Source organism: Lepidothrix coronata, unplaced genomic scaffold (assembly GCF_001604755.1).
Source record: "Lepidothrix coronata isolate B3197 unplaced genomic scaffold, Lepidothrix_coronata-1.0 Scaffold4, whole genome shotgun sequence".
In the NCBI taxonomy this organism is placed as follows: Eukaryota; Metazoa; Chordata; class Aves; order Passeriformes; family Pipridae; genus Lepidothrix; species Lepidothrix coronata.
In genome coordinates, this window is record NW_016690184.1 from 7,242,727 (window position 1) to 7,268,454 (window position 25,728).

A 25,728-nucleotide genomic window follows, 5' to 3' on the forward strand; every position below is an offset into this window, starting at 1 on the left:
TTTGCTTCTTATCAAAATCTACTGCAAGGTCTTTGACTTTATCTGTAAGATATACAATGGCTTCAATTCAACTCTCCTTGAATTGGAGGGCACAATGCCAACAAGTTCCCATGGCTTGGCTCACCTGGAAGATAGTGCTGTATTTGCTGATGGCTCTTAGCCTGGTGTGTGTCTATGTAACCAGTTGTCTGCAAAGAATGCCTAGCACTCCACAGTAAAGATCACAGTCAACAGCTTGGGTTTTCAAGATGATTTGACCTTCTACCGTGAAGGCAAACACTAGGCTTCAGAGGGAACAAGATCTGATACTCATGGACCTCCCCTCACTATTCTCTGAATACAAGATTCAGTCCTTCAAAATGTCTTTAACAAATCACATCTTTAGTCCTTATGCAATTAAAAAACTCAACAACCTTGAGCTAATGCTCTATGTAGGCAAACATTCCCCATCTCACAGACCTGATCACAGAGGGAGCATGAATTGTAATAATTGTTTGCTTGGTATCCTGTTCAAAGAGGCTGAAATAGTACTGTCTTGCTGAGGACAGTAAGAATCTGTATCTACTGTAAATAAACTGTGTATGAAGGTGGAGGCTATGCAGGTACAAGAAACAGGCAGGAACAGGAGAGAAGAGGGACTATGAGCAGAGGTTAGGACCAAAAGCAGGAGCTCTCCCTGGAAGGTGGAAAGGCACAGCACAAGAGAGCCTTTAGAAGCCAATGGAAATAATGCATTGGAATGAAGAAGCAGAGACAGAAATGAACAGAAGGCAAAAGGAAGACAAGGGAAAATCCTTGCTTCCCCCTCCCCTCAGCAAAAAAAAAAAAAAAAAAAAGAGAGAGAAAGAGAGAGGGAGAGAGAAACAATGAGGAAAGAAAGGTTTGTCACCACTTATTTTAGCTTCTGGAATTGAAACCAGAAGCACTGTTTCTCCAGCTGTGGAATCCACCAACAAAGTATGTGTATCCATCTCCCTCTAGCGCCCAGGAGACGACAGTATCGCCATCACTTAGAGTGTGAGCTTAGTTGATGGAAACCTGCCAAATAAAGTACCTAGTGCTGTTGATGACCCAGGTAGAGCTTTCACTCAGAGACATCTTTCCTCTCCCAGTTGCTGACTTGTTCAAAATAGTGTACAATATTTGTAAATTGTTAGAAGAAATCTACATTTGCAAAATCAAGAATGAAAAAGTAAATTCAATTTACTTGCAAAATCTTACTCCATACTTCTTCTGAATATTATCATAAGCTCTTTTAGTGACCTGATTACAAACTCCTGTGGTTTTCCCTCAGGACTCCCTGTCTTACTTGGAGGAAAGAATGGCCTGTGCTGGTGGAATTTGTTATGACTGCAATGGAGGAGGCTGCTGTCGCCTAAGGCTCAGCTGCTTTTTTTGCAGCACTAACATTGCAGAATATGGATTAAAATGGATCTACAGTGACAGAAGCAATGCTCCTACAGTTAAATTGGACAAATGACACCTTATAGAGTGTGGGCCAGCCAAGTGAATTCAGGTGGCATTATTCCAGAATGATAGTGTCCCAGAAAAAGGCTGTAACTAACAGCATTAATTGGAGTAAAAGTTTTTTGTTTTTCACAGTGGCAAACACAAGGCATGGGAAATGGTGGTTTGCAGAAGTCACTAGCGTCTCACAGTTGCAATCCAGGTCCCAATAGGCTGTGTCTCACACTTCCAAAATAATGTATAGTGCTGCAAGCACTGAAAAATCAGTCTGTGCACACTCGAAGTTCAGGGAAGCTTTCAACAACTCTAATCTTGACACTTTCATTCCTCTTTTGTAAAAGGAAGTGAGTGTAATATTACCTTTTTTTGTGACATATCTTTGAAGATGATAATAATCGATGTTTGTAAAGAGCTAACAAATACTGTACTCGAGCACATTAGAAAGTCACGCTGAAAATTAAGAAATTCAGTATTCTATGCTATATTCAACAGCACAGACTAAAATAATGCAGAGGCTTATGCATTGCAGGGAAAGGATAAAAAGAGAAGATACTGAAGAGTAAGATTTAGTAAGCACCAAGTGAGAGCACAGAGAGAGGGGCATGCTCTGAGGGAGGTATGCCTCCCTTCTCTCATACCTACCTTAATTTTGGATGAACCACACTATTAATTGCTTTAGCTCTGCCTATTGATACAGCTAAGGAACCCACCTGACTATTTGTGATTCATCGTCTAACTTTCAGATGGTAAAAGTGAGATTAATCCCACCTCTACGACGTATACAGAAATGATCTGGATCTGGTTTGCACCTGCAATATTAACTTCAGCATTTCCTAATTAACATTAGAAGCATGCTTGGATTTGCAGCCCTGGTCTTTAAACAATATGTTTTAGACTTGTGCTTTAACCTAAACGTGTATTTCTAATTAATGAAACCTGATATAGGCTTGGAAAGAAAAATAGTTCTCTGATTTTATTCACTTGCCCAGAAATCACTAAAAAGACACACATAGGTCATTCTTAAATCTATGTCCTATCTATATCTGTATCAATATTTCTATACTTCTTCTTTTTGTTTGTTTTTTGTTTGTTTTTCCAGTGGAATGCCTTTTTTACCTCTTTTGTAGAAACAAAGCTGTTTCATTCAAAACCCAAAATTTCACTTTTGTTAGAAAGCACTTGTAAGTCATACTTTCAGTCTTAGACACAATTTGATTTGCAGATGAGCCACTATTGTAGGGTATGTGAAAAATGCAGTTCTGTACTTCATATTAATATAGGCACACGTGGAAATAAACATATGTCCCATTTCTACCACAGGTCTGTTGATAAAAGCAGCCTAACTCAGGGGAAAAAAATGGAGACAAGTTTCTATAATAAATTTATAGTCTAAAGAAGCTTCAGTTCCTTTAATGACAAAAAAAGGATCTCATTGAAGCCAGTGTTACCAATTGTACAGAAATCCTCAATCTTTCCCAGTAGGCCAGGAGAGAGGAGGGTGAGTCAGTAGTTCAGTTTTGCTTGGGCTTGTTATCAGCTGTTGTCCTTATGAGGTTGTGATTTGGAAAGTACAAGTTGTCATTCTTCCTGTGTTCTCTCTCTCTCTTTCTCTGCCTGGGGGGGTAGCAGAAATGTTGCAAGATGAAGCACTCCACACCTCAGCTAAGATAAGAACATCTTCATCAAAGGAAGACATGGCCACAGCTATCTGCTAGCAGATAATCTCAGGAGCCAAGAATGCAAAGCTTCAAGTAGCGTGGGAATGGTCCCATTTCAGTCGCAGCGGAAACAGCCCGACACACGCACACTCACAAATCATAGATTTTTACTAGGAGGGCAAAATGGAAATTTAGTGTGAAAAATAAATGTCTTGTTTATGCAAATGACCACACAGTGAAGGGTCTAATAATCTTTCCCTATCAGGATCTTATTAGCAATTAAAAATAATCTGTCATATGCCTATAACAGACAAACATTTGCTTCCAAGTATACAAGCATCAGTCAGTGCATTGGAACATGATGCAGTAGATGGCTGTGATCACTGCAGCATGAGCAGGGGGTTGTACATTTGTACATTGAAGAGCAATGCAGCTTCTGGGAGCACAACATGAAGTATGACAGACAAGGAAAGGATACTCTAATCAGAACCATCTCCACCGTGCAGTGTTGTCTAGGAACTCAGCACAGCTGAGGGGAGGGCAATCAAAGGTGTAAGAGTAAGGTGCCACCACTGGTGACATGCTACACAATGTTGGTGTATCAGACTAGTCTGCTCCCAAACATCACATTGCATACAGGAGTGACCACAGAGATTTTGCATGCAGCTCCTGAGCATGTTGCTGGATGGCAGGTGTTGCTACTACATTTCTTCCAAAATCTTGAGTCCCTTCAACCCAGCTACAGTCCCTGCACCTCTAATCTAAGTAGTTTTCACACTCCTCTGAGGCACTGAACATGTGAGCCCTGCGCAGCCTTCTGAGGGTGTATGGATAGGTGGGGACTCCCTCGCCCACACCCCAAGTTAGGCAAAAGCAAGCCAGTTCAGATCTGAAAGTCATGTATTTGCACAGATTTAACAACTTGGGTACAGCCCTGGGCCACTCCAGATACACAGATTCCAGAGGTGGGTGGCATCCAATTGGCTTGGAAAGTGAGTGAGGCAAATATGTGTCTGTCTGCACCTGTCCTGGTCAATATATATGAGTCAATAGCATCATTATTAGGAAAATAAGATTAGGGCAGGGACTAGGAAGGTCCTCCTACAACATCCAATCTGGTCTCACTCATCATGGATATTGATCTTGTACATGATTGCATCCCAAAATTTATCAAGCTCCACCTGATGATAATCTAGGATGTATTTGCATAGCCTATACATAATGGGACAGAACCTCCTGATCTGATGGTTAGGAACTTTCTAATTCCAGAACTTTCTAATCCCAATTCTACATTATTAACAGCTATTATATGCACATTCTTTCTTGTACCAACATCAATTCAAATAGCTTTTCTCACTCAATGTGTTCATCCAAGATATTTATAGACAACAGTTTTGTCCCATATCCATCTGCCTCTGTCAGCCCCTCCTGCCATCCGTACTCTGATAGTTTTCAACCTCTGGTCACATCTCATTCTCATTTTTGACTGATGATCTAATACTATGCTCACTTGACCTGCTTGAGTCAGAGGATGAATCTCTGTTACAGAAGCGAATCTCAGATTTGCTCCCATCTGTTCTCTCTTTCACCTGGAGGTCATTTTGTTTCCTGTTCTATGTCAGTATCATATAAGTCTTCATTGCTCTGTCTGAGACTCCACCTCTTAACTATCTCTACCATATCTTCCTCTCCTCTGTTGCAACCGGCTTCCCTAATTATCTCTTTTGCCATTCCATCACCTATCTGCTTTTTCACATCACTTTCCATTAGTGAAAATTCACAATTTGTTTCTCAAATTATTCTTCTTTATCAGTTAGTCTTTTTATTTTGTTCTGCAGCTGCATCCTTCTTCCTCTCTTACCCTTCAGGTTAGTTTGCTAAATTCCAGCCTTAAAGAAAAGATGAAAATTCTCAGACCTCCTCCTACAAATTGCTACACAAGCCACCCTAGCTGTTGTTTGTTTTGGGCAAGTAGAGCACTGCTTGCAAGCGTAATTTTTCCTTTGGTCTTGCCTGTAACAGTCTTTCACAAGAAGCTGAATGTGTGCAGTCGTAGGCAGTAGCTTTAACAATACATATGAAACCATCAGTAGGTCTTGTACCACCTCTTGGCACATTTGAAGGAAAACAACCCTAGGCATTCTTCTACTGCAATGTAAATCTTGCAGACCAGAGCAAAACCACTCCTGTTTTCTATCTCATCCTACTTCTTGTTATCATCTTCTCAGCATGCTAGGGAAAGTGTACTAAGAAAGCATACTTTTTCCTTTCTGTTAATCTCACTTCTGGGTGATGTGAGAAGCCTAGCAGAGAAGATAGAGTAAGATGTTAGAGAGCATGAGTCTTCACAAATTCATCATATGCCTAGGAAATACACTTTGTTCTGTTGATCTCCTAAATGTTTAGACTTTTCCAACTCACCTGCTTCTCCTGTCCTGCTTGAGATCTCCCTTTCAAAGGAAACTGTTTTCATTCATTAATCTGAGTTTTCCTCCTATTTTACAGTGAAGTATTATCCCTTCTTTGCATTCTGAAATATATTTAAGTTACTGAAGGATCCTCAAAAGAAAGCACTGGAGAGTACAAATTTACAGTTTATTACATAGACATTTCAAGAAAAACAAAACCAAACTGTTTGATGTTTTCTGTAAAAAGGAGATGATGCAGAATAGAAATAATTTTTTTTTCTTTTTGTGCTGAGGCCGATAATTTTTCAAGTTCTTGTCTTTATACATCCACTTCAGAAATTAGATGGAAGACAGAAAATCCTGCAAAGGGTGCTGAACTTTGTCCTCGTGGACACAGCTCAGGAGAAATCAAAAAATTGTTTGTGTCCACTCTTGCAAACAACTGTAAATTCTAAGGGGGATCCAGGAAGACCAAATCTTGCTTAGGTCCTTGCATTCTTAAAATATGACAATACCTCAGAATGTGTGTATCTTCTTCTGGGGCAGACTTTCACATCTGATTGTAAAACAATGAAAGGACCAAAGGTACAAATGGAAATCTTCGGGATATGGGCTCAGCTGAGTACACAGCTCTTGACATTTCTGATAAAACTGTGAAGAACATAAGGGAAACAGATTGATAACAGATAAATAGTGTTTCCTAGCTTCAGGCATGTGGTAACCCACATTTGAATTATGCAGACTGGCAAGATCTTTCCTTTCTGAAGATCCAAATACTTCATGATACTTACCTGTGGTTTTAAAAATCTAAGGCACAATAAGTGATCAACTTCATCTTTATGGTTGTTCCTTCCTTTCCCACAAAGATAAATAAATCACCTCTGCCCCAGACCGAACCAACAGCATTAACCAATGTACTGTTAGGCACTGTGAAAGCACAGCAGCAGCATTAGTGTGTGCAAGCAAAGCTCATTGCATGTGCAATCCACTCCAGGGCTCGCAGTGTGCTGAGGACTCCAGGGGCAAATTGTACTGTGCACACAGCTTGCATTGCATGGCACCACATGGCACCTACCTGTTCACGGTAGAGAGCCTGCACAGCTCCACTGAACACAATCCTCTCTGAGAAACACACTTGTTCAGCGACTCCCGCTTCTCATCAAAGACAGCAATTTTTTACTTTTGAGCGGCTCAGTGCATCAGAAAAAATATTGCTTGTTTGGTTTCACACGGGATCCAAGTTCAACCTTCTAACACACTGCAGCCCCTCTCCTATGATCTCCAGGGCTATGTTGCATCTTTCCTGGGAGATCCATGATCTACACAGTTAAATGGTAGAAACAGGGTAGGATGATCTATAGATTGATTGCTGGCTTATCCATTTGAAGATGACCTACCTTTTATACTGACAGCCATGGTGGCCATGGGACTATGATATGCACAGGCATGGAGTATTTATATTTCAAAGGAATCTGATTTTCTGCAATCCAAGTTAATAGAATCTGTTGCTTAAGTCATCTTGCAGTACCATCATTATTATTGGGTTTGGCATTTTTAACCATAGAAGATTCATGTTCAGATACAGAGTTTCCCACAAGATTGCCTATGTCTGAACTGTGTGGATACAACACAATGACTAAAATTCAAAGACTACAATACTGAATTCTAATTCAAGCAGACATGTAGACTTCATAAATACTGGGTTTACAACCTGTGTACTTTGTGTCAGTGTTCTCAGGCAATGCCAGGACAGAACTGGGGGAACAAAGGGTTCCTTGCTTCCAGAGGCAATTGCCTGGCACAAAAGACACACAATGTAAGTGTTCTGTGAGTTGCTACCACACATTTTTCCATGAATAATGAATTTCAGTCTCTCTACTGTCACTCACGAAGTCACATTAAAACTGCATTGAGCTGAATTTCTCTGCATATCAGACTAAGGAATAACAAATGAAGAAAATGTCCCTCCTGTGCTTTTCCTCCTTTCAAGTGTTAATTTAACAAGTGGAAATGGCAAACTGCAGCTGTATAATAATATTTTCTGGAATTGTTACTCCTTTCTTTGGCATGAGTTTATTACATAAACATATGGAAAAATCTGCTCTGGGACTTTCCATTTAAGCACATGTGACAGTATGGGGCTGTTCCTACTGACAACACTAGAAAAGTTTGAGGGAATACGAATAAATCTCTTAGGGGCTACTCTTCCAAGGGACTTAATTCCATGTCTCTGGGAAGTGCTGAGCATGGGTTTCCTTATCTCCTACAGAGTCACTAGTAGTGCAATTAGCTTCCCATAATCAATCATACAGTGAGTTATTAAGCAGACAAGTCTTGCCCTGTGATTCTTGCCACCAACCCTTTCACCAGTGACATCCACTGCAGTTCTAATACCAGCAACCACCTAGATTTAGAGAAACAAAAGCTGCTGGCAGTATAAACTCCCTATCTTTTTACATGCACCCACCTGTTTGTCAGACTGGGTATTTAACCCTTGTCAGTTCAATCTTGTACCTATGCTATGTAAAAAGTCTCTATTTATAGCTGGACCTAGACAAAAGCCTAGCCCTTACAACTAGTTTAGAACCAAGGCTCCCAAAAGAATAATAAACTTTCTTGCCTTCCACCAATGCCCACTGAATTGGACTAGCCTAGGGGCTAATTTCAGCAGTCAGATTTAGCCTGACCAGAAGCAGAACTAAAAGTTAGAAGTAGTGATACAACTGTGGTGATATCTAATTTTTAAAGAACTCCCGGTGAGATGAATATGCCTTGTTTGTTTTTTTTTCTCATTTCACAGAAGGATTTCACAGAAGTGAAATCTGAAGCAGTTTTGATGAAAGCCACGAGCCCTGTTGGTAAGTCATTTAATAATTAACTAAACAAAGCTCTTGACAGTTCACAGTAGGAAATCTGATTCAAAAAGGGTGGAGAGAACAATCTGATAGATCTGTATTTCAAAATATGTATTTCATCAAATAAATCTTTATTGTTCCCTGCCACCTAATGGTATACATGAAAAATTACGAATCAGTAAGACAACACCTAATTTATGCTATTTCTAATAGACTTTGATATATTTATTTAAATATGGAGAAAGATGAAGGTTAGAGATAAAAATGCAAATTACTGTTACTGGCTTTTTGTAAGATCCAGGCTGCCTAATTTAGTCTAAATCCTGGTGAAGCTGTATTTCTATATTAAATGCCCGTGCTGCCTATGGGTGCCACTGAAAACCTGTTACAAGATATTCCATTCATCTAAATTAAACTTAGGCAGAAGTTTGTCATATACTTATTTGAAACAATCTTTTATATGAAAATTACAAAATATCGATGCATAGCATTGCCACAACCTAGTAGTTTTTCTGAATGAGGCATAGAAATGTTGAATGGGTCTTGGATTTCCCCATGGCCATATGAATTGCATGAGTATTAAGCATTCCTGCTTTTACTGGTGACCAAAAGAATTTGCAGGTACTCTGTGGTGATGAAAATCTTTAGTCAAAAGAGAATATAGAAAGATACACTCTCTTTATGTTAAAATTAAAATGCACCTAGACATTTTTTGCTGGGATGAAGAAAATTGATTGGGTGAAGGAAAAGAGAAGTAATAATAAATAGCACAACCAGCTGCTTTATTTAAAGGTGACTGCAGGTGGGTGATTGCCTTGGTGCAGACACCAGTGCCACACTGAGAGCAACATTAGAATCTGAATATGACCTGAAACCTTTTTAAATTAGCCTACGAAAAAATACCTAGAACATCCCCTAGCTGCACAGATGGTCAAACTAAAAGAAAAGTTACGTAGAAGGAAAAACCCCTGCCATTTGGATTAAATTTAAGTGAACTGACAGCCTAAGTATGGGTTTTTTTGCTTTTATAAAATTAGTAGCACAGGTGTCTCTAGAGTATGATCTATTTTTAGGTAGCTTTGCATATTCACACCCTGAATACAGTTGTCTTCAATCTTCTCACGTTTGACAGCAATGAAATTTGGGTCTGGATACTGCACTGACTTGTGCAATACTGCTTCTCTGGCTATGGATACTAGTTCAACAGATGGACAGGTGAAGCAAAGGAATTGATGTCTCCATACTTAATGGTACACTTTACAATTGTATAGCAGGAATAGGACTTTCACTTGTTCACTCACTGGTGGAGTACCAATTCTGTATGTTTAATTTACAGAAATTACTATTAACATTATAAGGTGAGATTTGTTACTTCTGTAAATAATCACAGCTCCCACTCCTATCAGCAGCTCAAGGTCAGCTTGTGGCAAGGAGAACAGAATCTCATACACTGACTGAAACCTGCCAAACATGTTGCTTGGTACATATTTATCTCTAGGGCAGCACCTGCCAGCAGCAGGCAGAACACTGTGGAAATCTGTTGGGAACTCATGAAATCCAAAGGTGACTTCTTTAAATCACATGACTGTTACTTAAAGCCACCTAAACTGAATAAAACCATATCTTCTGACAAAAGATAATTCATGGACAGTGCATTTTTCTTTCTATCTCCTTTTGTAACACATTTCTAACTATATATGTGATAGCTTTATGGGTTATTATAATTTAAATCAGAGCTGATTCTATTAGTAAAATAACCAGATAGCGATCTAATAAAAATCATAGCAGAAAGATACGGAATTATGCTTACCTATAGAGGATGAAACAGGTAGCTCACTTAAAAAGACATGGGAACTACACAGTGCTCTAGGGGAATGAATGACTATGGGGAAGCAGCAAGGTTTTGGCTCAGTATGTCCCGACATAAGTTGATCAACCACATGTTTTTAACTTCACTGAACATGGCTATACTATAAGTAGACACCAAAATTGACCAGTGTACTGTACTATATTATCAAAATATCAGGGAGATATCCCAGCATATTTTATGTATGTTCTGAGGAGTAGATAGGTTGTATCCTAAAAATCTTGAATACAGGACTTCTGTATATTTGCTTTTTGAACAATATATATGAAGAAACCATCACTCCACTTGTTTCTGAATCTGAATAAGATTTATTGCTGTACTTTCCTGATTGGTCAAATAGGAATTCTTGTTTGTTACTGAACAATAAGAGATATTTTAGAACTGCAAGGTATTAATAAGATTATTTTAGTATGACTTCACCCAGTAGTTTTGCTATCAAGATCGTAACTTTTGTTTGAGCTACAGTACATCTCCTACAAAGAAATCTAGTTATTACTTGAAGAATGAAAGCAATAAGAACCCAGAATGCTCTCAGGTAAATTGTTCCTATATTTAACTATCCCCAGGATAGAAATGTGAACCTTATTGCTTGTGAAAATTGGACTTCATTATGACTTTTTTGCATTAGAATTATGAGCTGTCAAGTATTAGAAATCATTTCCCTGGACAGGTATTTCTAGATTGAGTCACAGTAGAAAATAGAGTTAAATATGCTCCGTGGTTTCAAGGCAATTAAAACTGATTGAATTAAATAGCGGAGAATGGGATTCTCTTCCCATAATTATGAAACACTGAAATGTCTTATTAAAAAACTTGAATAACATCTCTGTGGATAAACACTACTGTTTCTAGCCTTGATGCACTTAATTTTATGAATTTCTCATGTAATTTTAAAATAGGACTGTCTTCAACTTGAGTGCGATCATTCTGGTGCAGCGTCTAAAAATCTAAAAAGCAACTGGGGATAAAAGCCACAGTTACTATTCTAGACTGAGTGGGATGCACTCTCTTACCACAGACGTGGGTCCTATGTCAGAAGTAACTGGATGATTTCTGGCCTGGCATGCAAATGAGTACAAAACTACTCCATTAAAGCTTCTTTTCCTTTTTTTCTCTGCTCTCTGCCAGACTACAGCTTGGCTGGACCAGTGCCTCTGGTCTGCTTTTTATGAAAGTGTAAAATAATTTCTCTGCTATACTATCCCTGGCATGTATAAAACCTAAGATGAAACCATTTACTTCTAAGTTCCATTGATCAAAACCATTACTGCTCTGCTCTTGTGCAGTTTGTCTTACTTGTTCTTAGGGGTAAGACAATCCTTTCTGTTCACAGGTCTAATCCGTACAGGACTGACAATAAAGCCAGACAAGTCAAATGCTACAACTTCTTCTTTTCATGTATCCAAGAAAGAGATGACTGTCCCTAACCAGCAAAGTAATTCATTTGTCTGAGGAAGTAAGGATGGGAGAAAGCAGCTCCAAAGTACCAGTAAACTACAGAAAAAAGAAGGATCAAGCAGATAATTAGTGTAGAAGTAAGATAAAGGACAGCAAACAAAGCAAGAAAACAGCTGTAGTGCCAAAACATAGGGTTAGCATGACAAGAGTGCTTACTAGCAGCTCCTATAAGAGAGGGTGAATCAGCTAATCAACTGTTGAGGTGGAAACATGCTACAAAATTCTTTTAATGAACCACAGAGCAGTGAGGAAAACTTACAGCAACACTATAGCATGCCAGGTAGAATTGACAGAAAACCAACTATGCTTGAAGGAATGCAACATAAATCACCTGGATGCTTCCTCATCTACAGCAATGTAATTTAAATAAAGCAACATCCAGTGGGAAATGTGACAAGTTTAAGGTTCAGCTGCAAGCTATGTAAAAATTTTGAGAGATTTTGGAACAGAATAGTAGACATGAAGCCATATGTTTATGTCAGAATCCAATACATGCAGTTTGCTCACAATTAGATTCATGTCAATCACAGGCAAAACCATGGACTTCAAAGGAGTTACATCTGATTGATGCTGGCATAAACACGGGCATAATCTGGTCCCTGTCAATGCGATCTGTGATATCATCAGATCCTCATTAATTGCTCTGCATGATTATTCAGAACTAATAGTAATCACTGCCAGAGTTTTTAATGGTTGTCAACAACATTCAGAGTGTGCACAATGACTAATACACAGGTGGGGAATGTAGCTGATTTCAGCTCTTAAATGTCTGGTGTATAGATTTAACAGAAGTGACCCCAAGTGACTGAACAACTTCCAAATGAGAAAGCTGACTTCAAAATGTAATTAAAATTGCTTGAATATCATAACATATATCAGCAACAACATGGATATAATTATTACCCCATCAGAGCTGGAAAGACATGAATGCTAGGACTTATCTTTGCTAACATATTGGTCAGCCAAAGTACATTTGGATAAACCTCTTTGCCCATTTCTCTTTTTAGTACCAGTGCAAATGCCCAAGGCCATGTGGACAAATCATCTTTTGTACTCAAAAGACAATAATAATTTAGGTCTTAGTATATATGCTATAACTTCCTCTGTAAGATACTGAGCTACATGACCATTCTTTTCCTTTTCAAGTTCCATATATCACCAGGTGTAGGAGACAACAGTCACTTAAATCAGACATGAAGGAATATCCTTTATCTGCCTGTGCTGAAAACTGAAGCATCTCCTGGAATATTTGACCAGGTCATTGCTACATTTTATAAATAACACAGCATAGCAAATACTAACTGTACATAAAACAAATATATGTCTTACAGTTTATAGTGTGATCTTAGCAATTCACAGATCCAACAACTGACATATTAGTAATAGATTACAGACCTACATGTACAGTAATTACTTTCTATACTATTATTCTCCATTTGTAAATTTTGCAGATCTGGCCACAGCAATGTGCAATAGCTAAATTCCTCCTCAAATACACTGCTTTCTGAAAGAAGCACAATATTTTGAATAGTAAATTTGGATATTTGTGATCTCTTTCACTATTAGCCATAAAAATAAATGGTTATATATCATTTGATGGTTATGATGTTTGCTAAACTTTTTCAAAGATCTATGTTTTGCCTTCCAGTGAAGCTGGAAGCAATCTCAATATTTGATATTTATACTCCTCTTTCATTGCAAAGATTGCTTTTCTATTGCTTATTAGAATTCTTACCCCCTTTAGAAACTTAAATTGTATCTTTGTCTAGTGGGATATACTGGTATATGTTAGAACTTGTTTGATCTCATGATCTTGAGTACTTTCTCAGCAGTCTCTAAGGATAAGGGGCATGTTAAACTGCAAGTGAATGGTCTACTCATTTAGCAGCAGGATTAAGCCTTTCATTTTGCACAAATCTCAATGATTAAGAAATTCCAAATACAAACAAAAAATATTTTTTCACAAAATACATAATAAAACAATAGTCTTCACTGTGGTCATTGCAGGGATACAGGGATATTCAGTAATGTCTTGGGACTCAGATAGAAAAAAAAGAATATCTAATTGTGACAGTAATACATATTTCATGTTAGATATGAAATCTTGTATTCCAGTATTTAAAGCAAGGCCATAATCAGGTAGAGTTGAGCCCTGTCATTTGAAAGAGGTGATGCCATATACAAATCATTCGAGTTTCTACCTTCATTCTCTGAGGCAAGGTTTAGAGTTCTTGGAGCAAGTAAAAATTTAAGCAGTATGGTTGGTCTTATAGATAACAACACAGACAACTCAAAGGGGCCTGTCATGTGTTGGAGGCTGCATGAAAGGGGTTGATGAAGAGGCATGTGTATGGACAAGATGTGAAGCGCCAACAAAAGAGAAAGAAAGGATTGATGTGGAGACAACTAAAAGATGTCCATGATGGATGTAAGGAGAAAGAACGGCTGCAGAAATAGAGCAAGAAGATTCACCTGGATGATGGGAGCATCTGGAGAAGAATGTGAGGTGGTCACTTTGGTAAGGAGAACATAAGAAAGAATGCTTTTATAAAACCTGTCAAGGAAAATATGTACATATGAAAGACCATTATGTCAATAAAATAAATAATTTCACTAAGAAAATCTAATGAAGGTATTAGCAAGAGTGTTTGGAAAATAAGTCTTTGGAAAAAAAATTAAAAATAAGACAGAGAGCCAGGTTGGATGTGCAGTTGAGGGAGGTTTTGAGAGACAGAGTGGAACAAGTAATATCTGCAGGTCTATGAATTCTTTTTCTCCTTCTGGGCCACCTGCTGGGGCAGAATTTGAGGATTTCCGATATTTGTGAAGGGAGCCTTGAAGAGAAATGGAGAGAGTCTATTTACAGGAGTATGCAGCGACAGGAAAAGACAGACCGGATTCAAACTGAGAGCAGCATTAGATTAGATATCAGGAAAAAATTCTTTACTGTGAGGGTGGTGAGGCACTGAAACAGGTTGCCCAGAGAAGCTGTAGATGCCCCATCCCTGGCAGTGTTCAGGACCAGGTTGGATGGGGCTCTGAGCAACCCGGGCTAACGCAAGGTGTCCCCACCCATGGCAAGAGGGTTGGAACTACTCGATCTTTAAGGTCCCTCCCAACTCAAACCATTCTACGATTTCTCGATTCCGGGATGGCGACGCGACAACCCTAGCGGAACGAAGGAAAAGCGTTTAAAGAGGGAGACGAAGCCTTTGGTTTCAGCCGCGGCTGTGACAGCACCGAAAGGGCAGCAACAGGCCCACACCCGCGCCCGTTCACCCCCCCCGTTCCGCCTGCGCGGCGCACGCGCAGTGAAACCGCCGTTCCTCTCCCTCCCTCCTCCACCCACCGCCAGGCGGCCTCTGATTGGTCCGTCCCCCGCCCGCCGTGGCCAATCGGAAGGCCGTCTCGGGACCCCGCCTCTTTAGAACGTGCGGCGGTGGCGGCGGCCCCGGAGAGCGGCGCTGGGATGGCGGCGGCGGGGTGGGCGCTGCGCGGGGCGCTCCCCGCGAGGCTCTGGGGCCGCCTGTCCCCGCTGCCGGGCGCGCCCCGCCGGGCCGCTGCTCATTTCGCTTTCCAGCCAGACCCGGCACCCAGCGAGTACGGTGAGAGCGGGACTGGGCCGGGGTCCATCCCACGGGCCGCCCTCAACCTCGCTCTGCCGCCGGGTCCACCCCGCCGCCTCCTTGGGGGACGCCTCCGCCCGGCCGCGACAGAGCGAAGGGAGGGAGGGAGAGAGAGAGAGAGAGAGAGAGAGAGAGACGGGTGGGAGCTCCCCGCCTCCGCCCCCCTTAGGCCGTGTGACCCCGCTGTGACCTCGGCGCTTCCAGCCCTCGGGTTTTCCGCGGAAATCCTGGGCTGTGGGTGGGAAGGCCCCCGGGGGCCGCTGGAGCCTTGGGTGGTGAAATGTTTCGGACGGTCAGTGCCAGAGCTGCGCCAGGCCGGCCCCTCGTCTGCTCAGACCTGCGAGGCCTTCCCCGGCCCCTCTCCCAGCGGTAACGCATCTGGCAGTAACCTACTCACTGACATCGTCCCCGAGCTTTGTACTGCCTGCTTAGGTCATGACTGATAATAAACCTGCGGTGAATAAAGGCTGCTGTCCGATGAAAAGTTCGAGGTCATCCCTGTGGTCACATGGTTGAGAGTAAACACAGATCACTTGGAAATGAACAGGGTGATGAAAGTTGCTGTTTTGACTTAACTTTTGAGATGCATCCCTGCAAATGACCAGTACCATGTTCACCTGGAAGCAGCCTGGCTGCTGCAGAATAGCTGTTTCTGTCACATGAATGTCACTGTCCTCTACGAAGGTGTTACTCAGTTGGACATCTTGGTGTTGCAGCTTCATCGTGACTAACAGAGGTGGCTGAGAGTTTTCCCATCTTTTTCTATTAGTGATGAGGAGGTACAGGTCTCCAAGGTGTCACAGGAGAAAGCTTGTGTGCTGCAAGTCACTGCTTGAGATGATGGTGAAGAAGCTCTAGTGGGGCGGGCCAGTTGCTGCCATTTAGTAATAGAAAACTAGTTCCCTGTGAGTTAAAATACACTTTGAAATGCTGTGAAAAGTAGTGAAAGTGAAACAAAATTTTGCCAATAGTGAACCTGATATTGCTGAGATAATGCTTTTCCAACTTCACAGTTCAAATCTGAAGAGCACAATTAGTTCCCCCTTCCCTGCAAGGGCTGATACGAAAGCCTGTTTTATAAGCAGCAGAAGAAAGTCAGAACTATCTGTGTGAGAAGCTCCTGACAGTTGCTTAAATAATAAGCATTTATTTGTATCAAATACTGGAAGGAATGGATCTTGTGGAAAAGGTGACATAAGCATTGATGTGGATGACTTCAGTGATGTGGTGACTTCCCACTGATGTGGGAAAGGGAGAAACAGCTGCTGTTCCCCAGCTTTCCTACCCTTGAATTTGTAAATTTTATTTGTAGCTTTCATATAATTTCAACAGTTCCCATAACAATTTTTTTTTACATTTTCCTCTTAAAGGGCCAGGTAAAGTGTAACGAGTTCAAGAAGCATTTGGACAATGCTTTCAGGCACATGATGTGACTCTTGGGGATGGTCCTGTGCAGGGCCGAGAGTTGGACTTGATGATCCTTGTAGGTCCCTTAAAACTCAGCATATTCTGTGATTCTGTGAAGTGAAGTTACCAAGCACAGGAATGTGTAGGAATGCAGCTACTCAGCTCTGGTTTGGCGTGACATGAGTCTTTTAATAAAAAATACTAATGTTAATTAACAATTTAGGAGAAAGGGAAGCTGAATGTTTGGTGAGAGGTACTGTAGCTACTGGAAAAAGTATGTTGTTCTCGTCTCTGAATTCTAACACCTGTTACCTGTCTTTTTTTTTTATTCATTCTTTACATGCTATGTGTGTTGATAGATAGCATTCTCCTGGACTGTGGCTTCTGGTCATGACTTAGAGGCCTTGCTGGTTAAAGAGTTACCAAATGTCAGCCACGCAATTTCTTATTCATTCAGTTTCTTCTAAGGCATTATTTTATTTGCTTGGAGAATATGAGTTGGTCACAGTAGTGGGGACTGGCCTATTTTTTGGTCCATCTTTGCTTGCAGGCCCATTTGTTTTTCCCTGCAGTGCTGGAATGAAGAAAGGCACTCCAGTAGCCTTTCTTGGTTTGAAGGTTTTCTTTCAATTTCAGTTAAAATTCAAAGATTTGAATACAGCAGTCTAATGCATTTGCTTATTTCGGCACCAAGTTGTCTTTCTTTGAAGTATGGATTTGATGCTTCTCACACTTTCTAACTGCAGTGCAGAGAGCAGGCCAGTGGTCTAAAAAACTTGATAATGATACATGTCTGTAAATGGGAAAGGCTGGTGCTTTAAAAAATGTAACTAAAGCATGATGAAATAAGCTTAATGAGATCTGGTGAATCTTAACAGAAAGGATCTCAGTCCTCAGAACAATATTTTGAAAAGTTTCTTCCTTTAAAAAAACTGTTGTATTAGTCATTGTTCCTGGTGTTTGACTGAGCATTGCAAAGCTGCGTTTTCTCTAACTAAGAGCATAATTTTTTTAAAAAATGGTTGCATGCAGTGTACTAGAATTATAGTCCTTGGGATTGCGAAGTATACCATACTCAATCTCGTCTATCCCATAATTTAAGTTTATTCGGGAAGTGAATCTTGCGTACTCCTAACAGGGATCTTGTTTTTGATGGTTGACTGAAGTTTTTAGTCATGTTTGCACCAGTGTTTTCTAATGTACTTTGTGTTTTGAACCAAATTAAATTGCTAAATGATCACTTTCACACAGGGCAAACTCAGAAGATGAACCTCTTCCAGTCCATAACAAGTGCCTTGGACAATGCTTTAGCCAAAGATCCAACTGCAGGTATCCTATACTTGTTAGTGTGTTTTGCTTTGTATAAACTGTGTTTTGGTTTGCTTATTTGTGTGCAACACTTAATGCATTTCTTATGGCCCTTAAAGTTTTCTAATAAGTTATTTCTAGATTTTGATCTCCAAAAAAAAATCTTAAAAATGTGTTGCTTTAACAGATTACTAATGGATTGTGTGATCTGAGATGCAGTTGTGTCTTCTGTTATTAACTCTGTGCATTTTGCTTGAAAGCCAGGACAGAAAGATACATTATTTAACATACTTCTGGTACTACTGATGTGAACTGTACTTAGGGGCAACTTGAGTCCCACCAGTAGAAGGAGTTTTAAAAATGTAAATATTACTTTTAAATTTCTTAAACTTTCTATTCTCTAAAACTGATATATATTTTTAGAGACCGTATATTCCTTGCTCTGTCCATTCTCCATTCCCTTCTTCCCCGCTCTCCAAACTTAATTAAAAACTTTACTGATTTCAGTTCATCATTATGCATAGGCATAATGTAAGATTTGCAAGGCTTTTTGTGGTCTGGATAACCTATAACTTTAAAGATTATGGTTCATTATAGCTGGATTAAAAGGCTTATTCTAAACTCTTGCATAAAACTATTTATTCCACTTTTAATTTGTATACATAAGAGGAGGTCTTTTGCTTCTGTTGCCCTAACAAAGGCATGATGATTGCCAGATATCTGAAAAAGATGTTTTATGTCATGGACACAGCTGTGAAAGCTGCACCATCTTGTGTAATTTTAGTTTTTCTTTTTAGTATTTTAGTAACTCCTTTTGACACTGCTTGAAGCACTGCTCAGTCTAAAGTCTGACTGGTCGTTTAATCTGTTGGGACAAATTTCATGTTGTCTGCCCAGTACTATGCCTGTATACATTCTCTCTCAATCTACAGCTGTGTTATATTCACCTTGATTATATTAAACTTAGACAACTGAGGGTTAATTAGTGCCAAGGACAGATTTTAGTACCATTTCTGTAGAATCAGCCACATAAAAGTAAGTAGAATGAATGTTAGCCCAGCAGGAACCTACAGTCATATATAATCTTCAGCCTTTAGAGAACCAGTTACTCTAAGGTTCCAGTCTTGCTGCTCAGCTTTGCAGAACTGGATCTTTGTAAAGCTCTTTGCAAGACCATGTTGGAGTTCTACAGCCCAGACTGTACAGTCCAGTGAGCTGTCACTATCACTGCACTTACTGAATTAGTTAGGACTTCTCGCAATGCAGAACATATCCTTCGTATGTTTTTAGTTGTATGGGAATTGAGCAACTGTTGTTTAAGTAGTGGAAATTCTCATACTTGTGTTGATGAGAATTAGAATCTGTCCAGGAAAATTAGAATCTGTCCAGGAAAATATGTTTTAGTGACTGAACGAAATGAGTAAAGCCACACAAGTTTGCGGATACCAGCATTAAATGGGATTTTATTTTTTTTTATATGCCAACTGGCTGAAAAGTGAGTAGCCATATGGTAACAAAAAGGCCTTACAAAGATTTTAAGTACATAAAATCTTCCCCAAATTATTCTTAAAAACTTAATTAGAGAAATAATATGGGGACATACTTCAATCATATACTCCATGACTGCATTCATTTTACATCATTATCAAAGTTATTTTTCTTTAAGTGGTCATTGATGTGACTGTCAGAAGTGTGTTAATCCCTTTTAGTGCTTCCAATCAGAAATTTATTTTATTTCATTTAAACAAGAAGGTTAACTTATTATTTTGCATCTTTTAGAATATGGAGAGTATTGAGGAATTTGGGAATTATCAGAACTGACCCTAGTTCATGCAAGCTGCTATTGGTGGTACTGCTGTATATCTTACATGCTTAAAAAATTGAAATGGGCAATACTTATTTTTGTGAAATAAATAACAAAACTGTTTTAAGAAAAATTAGACATCATCGTTCCATAAATTCAATGGAAAACCCCCCAGATTAGCTGGTACAAAGCAAAGTTTTAAAGGCAAATACTTTTAGTGATAAAACTTTACTGACTGCAAAGATAGTAGTGTTGAATACTGAGATTTGTCCTAATTATTAGATATTCATATTTTCTGTAGAGGAATTCCTTTGAAGTCACTCTCCAGGGATCTGGCAAGTAGGTTTGGAGAAGGTTGGTAATTTCGTGTTGGATCGGTATTTCGAAGACAACTTCAATTTGATAGTTTTCAAAACATTATATTTACTGAAATCTGTGGATGAAGAATGCAAATGGTTACCATTTGAAGCAGAAGGCCTAACTTCAGTGACTCTGTAGTGACTGAATGTAATTGCTTTTTAGAATTTTATTCATTTAGTTTTAGGTATTGTGATATTATAGGATATCTCAGAAAAATAAATAGATGGTTTAATGAAAGCCTAACTGAATCAGTTTCGTGAATTCTGTAGGTTCTTCCTTTGTTATAGTGCATGAGAAATGCTTAGGTCTAGATAAATCTTGTAGTGAAATGAAATGTAAGGTGTTACTCATGTTAGTGTCTCATATAAAAACTTTTGAAACATGTTCATTAAAAGTAAGATACATTAGAGTAATATTACCCTCCTCTGCTGTCCTTATTTTCAGTAGTGTTTGGTGAAGATGTGGCCTTTGGTGGAGTCTTCAGATGTACAGTTGGCTTGCGAGACAAATATGGTAAGTTAACTTATAAATCTGACATCAATTTCATTTAACATCTCTGCTCTTTTTTACCCCTCTGTGTTTTTTAGGAGAAGAAGACATAGGAGAGAAGCCTTGTAAATATACTGTTTTCCTTTCTGTTGTTCTTGGAAATAGAAAAAGCTGTGAATGTGTTACCACTTCTGTAAGCTTTTCAAGCTTTTGAAACTTGCTGATGTAATTTCAGGAGTCTTCTGTTTCTTCAACTACCTTTATCAATGTAACTTCGTTTTTTTGAATTGCTTTCTGACTGGATATTTAATGTTGTGGCCCTATTACTGTAATCAGTTATAGGTTAGCAACAATACATGGTGATGTTTTTTCATCCTATCTGTTAAGAACCATGAAGAAATTACATTAAAATGGATTTAAACTCTGTTAAATAGTTTTTCCCCTAGCATGGTCTGGAAAGCCAATAGAGAAATTATATAGCTAGGCTTGTCCTTTATCTAGAATGTGATTGGTTTACTTATTTGGGAGACTTATGGGAAAGCATTCAGAGAAATGCTACAACCTTGTCTCAGAGTCTTAGAAGTAGCCTTTACACTGTAGAGAAAAAAGAGGTTTACAAAAATATATGAAAAAATAAGATGGTACCTAAGTATCTAATATTTCAGACTGTGGAGGTGAGTTCAATGGAAGAGGAAAAATAATTAATTGCAGGAATTTTTTCTTAAAAATATATTTTTTCTAAGTAAGCTTTAAATAGGAGATTCCTTTAAAACTTGCAGGAACTTTTAAAATTTTTTTATGTGATTTGTGATTTAAATTAATTCATATATTGTGTTCATTTTGGAAGAAACTTGGTTCATCAATTTCTGTGGGACAGTCTCCTACAGCTGAGTTTCAGTGGCTTCCAAGGATGGTGGGGGAAGGAAAAGACTTTAAGATCCTATATTGTTGCACAAGCATATAAGTGTTACATTCACAGTTCTTGATGGATAGAATGTAACCACTGATTTCTGACACCTGGTTGGCAAATCTAAAGGACTTTTCCAGATCCTTCTCTGCTCTTCCAATTAAGTTTCTTCTTTGGTTATCCATTTGGTGTGGTGCTATCAAAACCTGGCCATGCAAACCCAAAACACAGGAAAAATAAATGTTCTTTATGCTGCTGCTGAGGTGCTGATAAGCAAACAAAGACAATATCTGAAATACAAGTTTGGACAGAAAGAGAAGTCTGAAGATAAAGTGAATTTGGGGCTCATTTACAAAATGATAATTTAAGTTTATAAGGCAGGTAAGATGACACAGATAACTTGGCTTCTTTCTTCACTAGTAGTGAAATTCAGTAGAAAATAGGCTGTGACTGAAGAGGGAATGGCAAAGATGAACTAGAGGATGTACTGAAAATAACGTTACAGTGCTGAGGAGAACCAGGAAAGACTAAAAGTGCAAAAATTAAGGGAATCCAATATTTTGAGGGGTGTGTCTGTCTATCAGTGTTGTCTTAGAGATTAAATAAGTTCTAGGTGGAACGCTTGTTTTATGTAAAGTCTAGTCCTTGTAAAATAAGGAGGAGTTTCTGGTGGAATTGACAAAAAAAGAGCTTCATGGATCTTACCTGTAAGAGGAAGTTTACATACACTTACTGACTCTTTTTTTCTCCATTTTCCTCCTGCACTTATTATCAACATAATAATAGGTGATACAAGTAATATAATATGAGGTTGTTTTTATATGTTGATGTAAAATATGAAGGAATGAATGCTTTTTTCTCCTATTCTGGAAGAGAGAAGCTGATTTTTTGTTTAGTTTCTTTTTCTTTGCAGGTAATCAAAATCACTAGGTGGCAGTCTATGCCTGTAAGTAGTTATTTTGATACAAATTAATAGTTTCTTTTTAAGCACTTTTATAGAGGTCAAGGTCTAAATATCACCTAAGATTATAGTAGGGAGAATTTAGTATACTAATAAGCAGTAGTAGTATTATACAGATCTTGACTGCTATCCAGAATGTCTCTCTGGAGAGACAAAAAAGAGAAAAAATAATTCTTTTAGAATAAATCTGTCATTAAATATAAAAGCTGCATTTTTTTTTTCCAGAAGAGCCATCAAACCTGTGCGCAGTGTAATGTGGTAGTATAAACACAGCTAGAGGCCTGTACTATTAAGTGAAAGAAGACAAGCTCATTGACTTTATAAGGAAATAAATCCAACCTTTTGATCAGATGAATTTTTAACATGCTACCGAGAATTTTGTTTGAAAATGTTTAATTAAGGAATCATATGTAAAGAAGGCAGAAGGAAGTTTCTTTTCCATGATAGCTGTGACTTATGATGCTATGTTTGTTCCTATACATCTTATGTCAGGATCTGAAACACGATTCCAGTTTTCTGGCATTGAACTGAATATTTAGTAATCTTTTTCAGTATAATCCTCCATCCTGAAAATGAGTAGACTTTCTGAAATATTTATGTAGAGTGTTCCTTTCAGATAAGGGAAGGGAAATAAGTATTGTACAGTTTTTTTTTCCTTTGTCCCTTCCCTCTGGTCGTGTGCAGTGGAAGGCATATTAATGTTATATTTCTTATCTGCTTTCCCACTGCCCTCTGACGGGTTTTTGGTTGTCACCATTTTGCAGAGGTTACATCCTCTAACCTCTGGAGTATCTTTATTGAAATAAGGAACATGTGCTGTTTTATAGTCCTGCTGTGTGGAGATGTGTCCTGTCTTTAAAGCAATATGATGTTATCTGCCTACTGTGTTTTTATGGCCCAGGTAATGTGTGCAAACATTTTTTAAATTTTATTTTCTTAAGGGTAAGTACATTATTATTTCCATCTTTTAGAGGAAATGCTATACAAATGAAATAACTGTACATTTGTCTTTAAGTTCTGCAAATGGATTTGAAACAATGATCTTGGATTGGGAATACATGTGTCCCATTGCTCTATCTGAAGCATGAAATAAAGTTGCAGCATATAAAGATCAGTATTATCTGCATGACAGAAATACAGAGGAGATCAGAGGTAGGAATTAGATGATAGGAGGTAAAGAAATGGGAGGGAAAAACAGAGGATAAGGTAAAAATGTAGAAAGTGGACAGAAGTGAAGACTGAGAAACAAGAAAGATGAAATAGTGATTGACAAGATATGCCACTCAGAAGAATGCCAGGGCAGGTTTTTTTGGGGTAACTCCAAAAAAAAGAGATGTGTTATTCTACTGTAGCCAAAAAACGAAGATCTTAAGATTGTATAAACAGTGGAAGTGAAGTATGTGTATAATACTTTCCTTGAATGCTCCCTCTGGTGTCCTCCAAACACCTTCAGCTTGAGGGCTTCCTTATCTAAAAGTGCCTCTGTGTAGTCATTAGCCTCTGTAGCAATTTGTCTTTCATACCATTTTGGCCTGCACTTGAAGGGAGTCTTAGTGTGCACTTACTGCCATGTCAAAAGACTGTCCTTAGTGAGGGTAAAGGTCAAGAGCTTTGTGACTATTTCAAAGCTCGATATTCTGAGAATGTGGAACGGGGTCGGTCTTTTCTCAGAACCCTGGGAATCCAACAGAAAAAAGGTGGGCTTGACAGGTCTTTCCCTACAGCAGTGCTTTGGAGGAGGCTGATTTTTTTCGTGTTTATATGTTCACTTTTATAGATGACTTACTGAGATTCTGCTCAATCCCCTATTACACAGCAGTGTGCAGTTCTCTTCCATGGAATGTCCTTCTATTTGCCATCAAGGGAGTCTAGGTGACTGTAAATTAGATTCCCAATATTTGCAGGCCTGAATAGGTGGTATTCTAAGTTTTTGAGCTATTGAAAATTATTTTTGAACTTAAAGAGTAGTGTAAATGAGTTTTTTACTTTTCAGGAGGGAAATCTTGAACAATGGTATTTCTATTCACTTACAACTATTTGCAAATGCAGGTAGAATGTGAATACTTTGAATGGAAATTTTTATTCCAAAGATTATCTCAGTTCCTGGAGAGTGGCACTTTGGTGTATCCCATCACAAGTGAGTGCTTGCCCAGGATAGAAGAGACTTGGCCTTAGTGCTGTCCCTCAGGAGTTCTGAACTTACTCCACAGATGGTTGACTGAAATACCAAAGCTGATCTTTGTGGAGATACAGCAAAAATGGTTTTGTCAGCAGTTGTTCTTTTGAAATATTTTGGAATTAATTTGTCTTTTGCTCACGTGATTCATTTGTCACTGTTTGGGATCCTCTGTGTGATAGCAGAGTGAACAAGAGGAAGATAGGTTTCTTCCTTTCTGAATTAATGTACTGTCGCTGATTAGAGAGTATTTCACTCATGGTTTTTATTTTTGTTCATTCTGGTTTCTTTTAGGTGTTCTGTTTGGTCTCTGTTATTGCTGTTCCCCTCTTTTTGTTTGCCCGTGCACACAGAGATGTACTGCCCACAAAAGCTTATGGTACCCTCATACAGAGTCAATTAGAACAAAATGCTTTTCATAAGGTTTCTGTGTAACATTGCTGATATGTTCTAGAGTGATGTTTGCTGCCTTTATTAGCAATGCAGTGTTGACTGTCAGTTTGTGGCCTGATTTAATCCCCAAGTCCTTTCTAATCTACTGCTTTGCAGTCACTAATTGTTTTTTTTTTCTTGATAAAATGGAACTCGGTAGGAACAACTGTGTGTCACTCCTGTACAAAACAAAATCAATCTCAGATTATTTCCTTTCAGGTAATTCTGAGTTACATACGTGGCTAGAGACATTAATACATGCAGACAGTAGTAAATGAGGAATATGCAGCTTCAATTTTTTTTTCCTCCTTACTCATTTTTCATAGATAAAATAAATTCCCTCTCGTGGAGCGAAAGGGTGCAATAAGTACACACATGTAACTTGAAATTTAAGTATCTTTTTTCCCTAAATATTTTCAAGCATATAGAATTGTTTAATAAATAAGCCTTCCTATGCTTTATTATTTCGATGAAGCTAGAAGTGTAGATAAAGTTGGTAGGATTTTTTTCTTTCAAACCCTATTTAAAAAAAAGGGTGAAATAGG

The 25,728-nt window shown here is 38.7% G+C and overlaps 1 protein-coding gene across 7 annotated transcripts in view; it reads left to right on the top strand.

The window, feature by feature from the left end:
• Positions 1-15,218: 15,218 nt before the first annotated feature.
• The window catches only part of BCKDHB (branched chain keto acid dehydrogenase E1 subunit beta), a 153,217-nt gene continuing 142,707 nt past the window's right edge, over positions 15,219-25,728 (top strand). For 6 of the 7 annotated variants that reach the window (XM_017825080.1, XM_017825072.1, XM_017825109.1 and 3 more), the window contains exons 1-3: positions 15,219-15,318; positions 17,998-18,075; positions 20,663-20,731. In XM_017825080.1, the coding sequence (XP_017680569.1) occupies positions 18,012-18,075; positions 20,663-20,731 (133 nt within the window). In that variant the 5' untranslated portion in view covers positions 15,219-15,318; positions 17,998-18,011. The remainder of the gene's footprint in view (positions 15,319-17,997; positions 18,076-20,662; positions 20,732-25,728) is intronic. The other variant, XM_017825096.1, reaches the window with a different exon arrangement.